The sequence below is a fragment of the Pagrus major genome, chromosome 9 (genome assembly GCF_040436345.1).
Source record: "Pagrus major chromosome 9, Pma_NU_1.0".
Lineage (NCBI taxonomy): Eukaryota > Metazoa > Chordata > Actinopteri > Spariformes > Sparidae > Pagrus > Pagrus major.
The window spans coordinates 22,198,512-22,207,314 of NC_133223.1; the positions used below are offsets into that span (position 1 = coordinate 22,198,512).

An 8,803-nucleotide genomic window follows, 5' to 3' on the forward strand; every position below is an offset into this window, starting at 1 on the left:
CTCCTCCTCCGGCTTCACTCATCAACTGCCGAGCGGCGTGAACGCATCTGAAGCAGCAGGAGGGCTGGACCAGCCTCATGACGCCTTCAAGACCCGCTCAGAAACTCAGATTTGTGAGCACTCACAGTAAAAAAACAAAAAAACAAGGGGGGGATTGATTGATTGATTGATTGATTGATTGATTGATTGATTGATTGATTGATTGATTGATTGATTGATTGATTGATTGATTGATTGATTGATTGATCGAAATCAAATCTGTTTTTAAAGACCATCAACAAACAAACCAACAAAATAATAGTGCATAAGAAAACGGTCAACACTAATTTCATGCGTGTGTGTGTTGTATTGTATTGTAATATAAAGGGCATGTCTTTAAATTATGATTTGATCATGAGATACTGATTTTGTAATTGTCAGAAAAGTTAGATTTCCAAATTTATTCTTTTCGTCTTTTATGTCTCCTCATTACGTGAGCGTTTGAAAACTCAAAAAGTTTTCAGGAATCATTACATTTACATTTACATTTACATTTAGGGCATTTAGCAGGCGCTTTTGTCCAAAGCGACTTAGAATAAGTACATTTGTCACAAGAAAGAAACCACAACATATACATATACGTACAACACTGTCGATAAAGTAAGAATGAAAAAATAGAAACAATTTTCTAGCCCTCGTCTGAGCATAGTAGCTGCTATTTATCAAGGATACCTTAAGTACATAAGTGCTGTGATTTAAGTGCTAAGGGTAAGAACATACAAGTGCATATTTTTATGTATTTATTTGCACAGCTGCAGTCAGATACGATGCAGACGAGAAAAATATGTAGACTTCTACAAAAGGAGGAGCTTTTGTCATAGTTTTTTTTAAGTATGCAGGAGCGACAGAAATCAGTTCAACTACAAATCATGAGGAGAAGTGTGCAGCAAACAAGTGATTAATGTTCACATACATATTAATGGTGAAAAGTAAACAGCAAGCTTAGCCATGAGATTTACAAAAAGAAGAAGAAATCAGGAAAACCATAATTGAACAAATACGTTTTGTCTTTTGAATATATAAGTTGAAATTGACAGTTTTCCATTTACTGACTTCTGAATGATGCATTAAAAAGCAGAAATCAAGCATTTACAGAGTTGAAAACACAATATATACCTATTAAGATATCATCATCACCCAAATGTATACAGTATAACATAACTTGATTGGTGTAAATAGGACCTGCATCACAAACATTTTATATGAGTAAATGCAAAAAAGGCTTAAAGGAAAAGTTCACCCAAAAAACAAAAATTCAATGAACCTCTACTTACCCCCCTGCGGATGAAAAGTCAAGTCAAGTGAAGTTTCGTAGTCCACAAAACATTTCTGGATCTTCACAGCATAACAGTGTTGCAGCATTCTCCTAAACAACTGAACTACATAAAATTGCTCCGTACAGCTCATCCAGCGTAATCCGAGTCTCCTGACAGCTCGAGTCCCCAGAGTGATTTGAACAGACGTTATTTACATCCTTTTTAAAGCCCAAATCTTCACTGTAGCTGCTCATCTAAAAGTGTTAGGGCACATATAACTTATTTTCAAATTGATTTGTGATCTCTGTGCTTCTTAGATTGCCCTGGATTAGCTGTATGTAACCATCTTATTCATTTATTTATTTATTTATTTATTTATTTCTGTTGTTTTTTTTCACGTTTAATAACAAGTCCTCATCTTCTTCAAATGTTCCAGAAATTTTTTTTGGACCACAAAACTTCAACCATCTTTCCATCGGCATGAGGGTGAGTAGATAATGACTGAATTTTCATTTTGGGGTGAACTTATCCTTTAAATAACATGAGAAAAATCCATACAACACACATTTTTGTTGCAAGAAAGAAAGTTTACATGAGGACATATTATGACACTAAAAAACTGAATTCAACAACATTTTCATGGTTTGTATTTTTGGAAAATGTACAGAACTTCTATCTCAGTGTTCCTGGTTTTAGGATACCGAAGAATTGATGGTCAAAAGCAATTTTTTTTTTTACCTTTGAAACATAAAAAGCAATTATTGTCTCTGAGTTGCTGCATTAATATTCTACACTTCAGGGACAGCTTGCATCTACGGTATATAGATTTATTACAGCAGGCTCATCGATCATCCGTCTTGCTCTGACTGTTGTACTTTAGATGCTTTGCACCACTGAACCGCTCTGAGCCAGATGTCTTCTGCTCTCTGCCTGAACACACTCTGACCAACTCCCAGGTTGAACATACTGCCCATCATGTACAAGTTGATCACAGTGAAATCGATTATTGAATAGCCTGAATTATTCACAGTAAAATAGTTGTACACTGTCCATATAGAACAAAACATGTACAAGGCTCCCTGCAGGAGGCCAGTGATGGCGACCCTCACCTGACTTCTGACCCGTGGACAGGTCAAGGGCTGCCCATTTGCGGCCATACGATGCATGTGTTTGCACAGGTAGACTACAGTAGAACCGCTAGACATCACCATAACACATAGGCAAAACATAAAGTAGACCTTAAATGTGAGAATTACAATGGCTAACACATTTCTCTGCAATTCAGTGGAAGGCATTTGAACAGATAACGTCTCATTCACTGTTGAATTGTCACTGAAGGTATGAAAACCAAAATGAAGCGAATCAAGATAATCAAAAAGCCAAAAGCCTGTAGCAAACAAACCAAGTATTTTCTCAACAAACCAAATGTTGTAGATGATGGGTTTGATATTCTTCTTGATCCATTTGGAGAGGGCTCTCTGTGCAGGTACAATCTGGGTGTAGTAGAGGAAGTTCAGCCAAACAGAGGAGGTCATACTAGGAGACAAACTCCAGACAAACACAATATTTGAGCCTATCAAGGCTTTAAAGTCGAGAGTGATCATACAGTAAAAGACTGCCAGAGCTGACATCATGAAAGTCATTGTACAGCAAATCAAGGTCCACAGGAGAAGCTTCAGAGGTTGCTTGATCTTCTGTCCGTGAAGTGGACGGACCATGCAAAAGATGAAAAATGCATTAGCCATAATGCTAAGCAAAACAAAAGGCACATTAATCAGGCCGATGGTTAAAAAGTCCATTCTTAGTTTTGACTCAGATGAAGTCAGAGTAGTGTCAAAATGTTGGTCTCTTTGCACTATTAAAGGCTGCAGATCAATCAGCGTGCCCCAGTCCTCCTGAGGTTTTCTGTCCTTATTTTGAGAAGCACCTTCAGCTGCACATTGCTGGGAGTGGCGCCGAGAACCCCTTTCCATCCATCTTCATTTGGTTTGTTGTTTCCATCTCAGTGTCCTCTTCCCTTGTAGCGCTCTTACAGACAAAACCTGTGAGGTATTCCAACTCTGTGCAATGTAGCAACTGAGGTATTTGCATCACACGCAAATCAGAACATGCAAATAGAGGACTTTACTGTGAAATCAGAAATAGGGATACAGCCATGTTTTTTTTTCTCTATGTAGCGATTATGTTTTACATCATGATTATTTGCAATCGCACTGGAAGACAAGATAAGACACACACACATTACTCACAATGACTTTTGGTCATCAACAGTTACAGTATCAGATATTTCACCTGATGTCGACTGTCTGGTGTGTGTTTTCACACCATTTGCACCACACACTGCTCTGAGTGCCTTCCAGACATCGGCTGCTCTTCGCCTGAACATAGTCTGACCGATGCCCAAGTTGACCGTGGTGCCTGATATGTACAGAGAAGTGGCCGTGAAAGAGATCCAACCACTGATGAAAAAGTGGTCGGAGAATTTGTAGATGAATGAATCAAAGAAATAGTAAGTGCCATAGAGGAAGTAGAGCAGTCCTTGAAAGATCCCAGTGATGGTGACTCTAAACTGCCTTCGAATCCTCCGAGAAGAGAAGCAGCTGCCACCCTTTGCCACGCTTCTTATGTGTCTGTGCAGGTAGTGGGCCGTGGAAACGCTAGAGAACATCATTATGAACAGACAGCCCAGGGTATGCAGTTTGTCAACATAGAAAGTCACTTCACTTATGAAGTAGAGTTCATCTATGTGATATTCAGTCCATGTACCATTGATAACAGTGGACCCACTGGAGATGTCATTTAGCACATATGTGGCACCACAGAACCAAAAAAACACCCCGTCAAAAAGCAAAGCCGTGTAGATGACCGACCTGATGTTCCTCTTTACCCAGATCAGAAGAGCTTTCTGTGAAGGAACAATCTGGATGTAGTAGTAGAAGTTCAGCCAAACGGAAGACGACATGCTCTGATTCACATTGAACAGCAGGATTATCCATGACGCAACAAACGCTTCAAAGCTTTTCTGTCCCTTTAATGCACCATACGTTGTGGCAAATGAGACAAAATAAATAATTGAGCAACCGACAAGGCAGTCCAGGAGGATCTTTAAAGGTTGTTTGAGCTTTTGTCTGTCTTTCGGTAAGATCAAGCAACACGCATAGAAGATGTTTGCAGTGAGACTGAAGAAGACGAGAGGGCCATTGACTAAGAGGAAAGCCAGCTCACCCAGATTAGCGATTTGACGCTCCATTGGTGGTTTAACAAAGTCAAACTATCACAAGGAAGTTGTGCCTTGATGTGTATGCTCAGGTGTGTTGAGCCCGACTGTAAGAGAAGTGATAGGAAGCAGGGAAATCAAAGTAAATGCATCGGAACGGTCAGAACGTAAAGTTAGGTAAACTACTGTTCCCACAAAGGAAGGAATATCAATGTGGCATGTTTCTGAGATAGGCCCACAAATTACCTGCGACATACAGTATGTAAAATACAACAGGACTACACGGCGATGTTAGTCATTTGCTTGATGTGACCATAATATAGACAGAGTGTGGTTACCATGAAGGCAACTGTTTGTTTGTTTGTTGGATTATTGTGATCTCCATTAGTTGTATCCAATGATAAAATGATGACATCATAACGATTCAGATACAGTACATGTGCACTCACTCTTGATGTCCTTGGAAACTGCCGAAGGATATGCTTTTTAGCTTTCTTGACAGGAGTTTGATGAGCAGATCAATAACACTCACATGTCTCTGTGTTAAATGCATCTGTATCTAAACAGAACAAAAGACATTTGCCATGAGCTGCTGCAGCTGCTCAGAGCCGGCTACCTCTGGAGGAGCGGGTCAGGTGCAGAACCGGGCCTTCAGGAGGAATAAACACCACGAGTCAAATCGGACTCTGCTCTGATATGGAGCCATTCGCTGACGGGAGGAGAGATCAGATACAATATTTTTTACTTCTGGGGTTGAAAAGTGGAAGTTCTTCACTGCCGTTTGTCAACCTGACTGCAGCAGCAGTCTGCAGGGCTGACATATGTTTTCAGGTGTTTATGTTCAGTAATGTTGACTGCTGACTGGAGCTGGAGGGGAAATGTGCTTTACTACACAAACAACATTACAGAGAGGATAGGGAGAACCAGAGAGTCTGGTGAGGGTTGGATTCAGTGATTACAGACAAAACCTGTGGGGTATTCCAACCCTGTGCAATGTAGTAATTTATAGGCCTATTTGCATCACATGAAAATTAGAACATGTAAATAAAAGAACTTTATTAATCCCCAAGGAAATTCTTGTGCCAGAGGTTTCCCAAAAATGACAGTAAGACAAAAATAAATTAAAAAAACAGAGTAATAAATATAAAGTGTAAGAGGAGCACATAACATCAGTTCCTGATAGAATAACAATAAAATAAGATACATTTAGTAAAATAAGTGAAGTAAAATCAAACTAAAATAGAGAAAGAAGGATTGGTAATGATATCAAGCGATCTAAATTCTAATTTCTGCCAGTTAAAGAAAATAAATTGGTGAAAAATTAGCCTCTATCCTATGGTAGCTCATAATCAAGACAAAAAAATAGAAATTATGAGAAAAAAGTAACAATTATCAGATAAAAAGCTTAAATTGTAAGATAAAAGTCTTAATTATGAGAATCAAAGTCTTAATTATGTGGGGAAAAAGTAATAATAATGGGATGAATCATAATAATGAGATTTAAAGTAAAAATTCTGAGAATTATTTGATTAAAAAAATCTAAATTATGAAATACATTTTGAGTTTTAAATTCATGATATTTATCTCAAATGTTTTACGCTTTTCGTATCCTATAATTATGACTTTATTTTTTTTATCAATATTTACATTTTATTACATAATTTTGACTTTTTTGATCTCTTAATTTATGACCTGGGTTTTCGTCTTGTTTTTTTTTTAACCGGCAGGAATGGGCTTCCATACAAACCCAAAAAGACATTTCTATTTACTTTGCTATTTCATAAACCATAACATTTCATGAAATAAACCTCTGTATAATAATTATTTCAAGCACTTCCACTACCACATCAAACACACATTACTCACAATACTCAACTTTACTCAACTTTTGGTCATTTGGTCAACAGTTACAGTATCAGATATTTCACCTGATGTCGACTGTCTGGTGTGTGTTTTCACACCATTTGCACCACACACTGCTCTGAGTGCCTTCCAGACATCGGTTGCTCTTCGCCTGAACGTAGTCTGACCGATGCCCAAGTTGACCGTGGTGCCTGATATGTACAGAGAAGTGAACGTGAAAGAGATCCAACCACTGATGTAAATGTGGTCGGAGAACTGGCCAAAGAAGGAATCAAAGAAATAGTAAGTGCCATAGAGGAAGTAGAACAGTCCTTGAAAGAGCCCAGTGATGGTGACTCTAATCTGCCTTCGAGTCCTCCGAGAGGAGAAGCAGCTGCCACCCTTTGCCACGCTTCTTATGTGTCTGTGCAGGTAGTGGGCCGTGGAAACGCTAGAGAACGTCATTATGAACAGACAGCCCAGGGTATGCAGTTTGACAACATAGAAAGTCACTTCACTAATGAAGTAGAGTTCATCTATGTGATATTCAGTCCATGTACCGTTGATAACAGTGGACCCACTGGAGATTTCATTTAGCACATTTGTGGCACCACAGAACAAAAAAAACACCCCGTCAAAAAGCAAAGCCGTGTAGATGACCGACCTGATGTTCCTCTTTACCCAGATCAGAAGAGCTCGCTGTGAAGGAACAATCTGGATGTAGTAGTAGAAGTTCAGCCAAACAGAAGGTGACATGCTCTGATGCACATAGAACAGCAGTATCATCCATGCCACTGAACACCCTTCAAAGCTTTCCTGTCCCTTTAAAACACCATACATTGAAACCAGAGACACACAATAAGTTATTGAGCACCAGACGAGAATTTCCAGGAGGATCTTTAAAGGTTGTTTGAGCTTTTGTCTGTCTTTCGGAAAGATCAAGCAACACGCGTAGAAGATGTTTGCAGTGAGATTGAAGAAGACGAGAGGGCCATTGACTAAGAGGAAAGCCAGCTCACCCAGATTAACGAATTGACGCTCCATTGGTGGTTTAAAGAGGTCAAAATGTCACAAGGAGCACTCCGTGAATGTGCTCAACCTTAGACTGTGAGAGAACTTAGAAGAAACAGGGAAACCAATGTAAATGCCCCAGAGCAGTCAGAACATAAAGTCATTATGTAAATGATGGCACCCACAAAGAAAGGAATACCAGTATAACATGTTTCTGAGATACACCTGACCTGGCAATGTATACGTAGGAAAAAAAACAGCACTACTTTTTGGCTTTTGAAGTAAAGAGATTGTACACAGTGTTTGGTGACTGTTTGTTAGTTTATTGGGATTTCCATTAGTTGTTGCCATGGTAACACCTACTCCATATTCAAATAAAATGCATAAAACCAACAATGTTTGCACTCAGACTCAATACAGTAAGCAAAGTTACATCAACATTAAACCCAACAATAAATTTACATCAAAACTATACATCTACATGTCTGCTTTCACCTGATATCATTTGAACCTGTAGAAAAAAGACACAGTGACCATTTTCACACAGCTGGCATTTTCCTCTGACGTCACACTCTTGGTCATAGGCAGCAGGACAAGTTGTACACATTGCACCTTTAAAAGGGGCTAGTAGGCGGGTTTTTTTAACTTAGGTGAGAGCTACACTAGCTGTTTCCAATTTTTATACTGGGCGAAGCGATTTTACTTCATAGCTCTGTCATATAGATCATATATCATATAGAGTGTCATATAGATCTCAATTAAGTTTCAAGATGAAAACCAATAAGCATAATTTCTAAAGTGTATAGTATCTATGATCTATCTGCCAAACAGTATGATCAACATAAGTTAGTACAAACTTTTCCTGGGCAACTGGAGCCTGGAGCTTTTTTTTTAAAGCATGCATTGGGTTGTCGTACCAAAACGTAGCTGTGAGGGAGCCACTTGTTGCTTGTATAGCCAATGGCTTTACATCACCCTACAGGAGAGCAACTTAAATGAACTGGAAAACATGTAAAACACTTTATCCATAAAGGAGGGAACATCCATGTGGAATATGTTTGTCTTACAAAACAAGGGTGTAGCTTTGCATCTCTTGAATTTGGGCTGATTGCCACTGTTTATTAACGTTAAGAAGACACCAGAATGTTGTGTAGAAGGGACTCGAGGTGTCATAATTTCAAGACAGTTTCCAATAATCACATTTTTGTTTGTAATGAAACAGCAATAACAACCACAACTAGTCAAACAGTGTATGCTGTAGTGACTTTCTCAGCTGTAAGCTTTGATTCGTAATTTAATAGTATAACATAATATAAAACATGAAGTCTACTTAATAGGGAACTTGGCAACCATGTCCAGCTATGGAGGCCTTAGCTGTCCTCATAAACCTGATTTCAGTGCAGCTTCATTCAATTAGTAACAACATAGTTTGTCCAAA

General features: G+C 38.8%; 1 protein-coding gene across 1 annotated transcript; it reads right to left on the reverse strand.

Moving 5' to 3' along the window:
- Positions 1 to 2,143: 2,143 nt before the first annotated feature.
- LOC141001986 (uncharacterized) lies at positions 2,144 to 3,966 on the reverse strand. Its single transcript, XM_073473151.1, has 3 exons — positions 3,690 to 3,966; positions 2,718 to 2,877; positions 2,144 to 2,627 (listed from the first exon to the last, which is right to left on the reverse strand). Exons 1-3 carry the CDS (start codon positions 3,964 to 3,966, stop codon positions 2,144 to 2,146), a joined length of 921 nt encoding a protein of 306 aa, XP_073329252.1.
- Between the last annotated feature and the right edge of the window lie 4,837 nt (positions 3,967 to 8,803).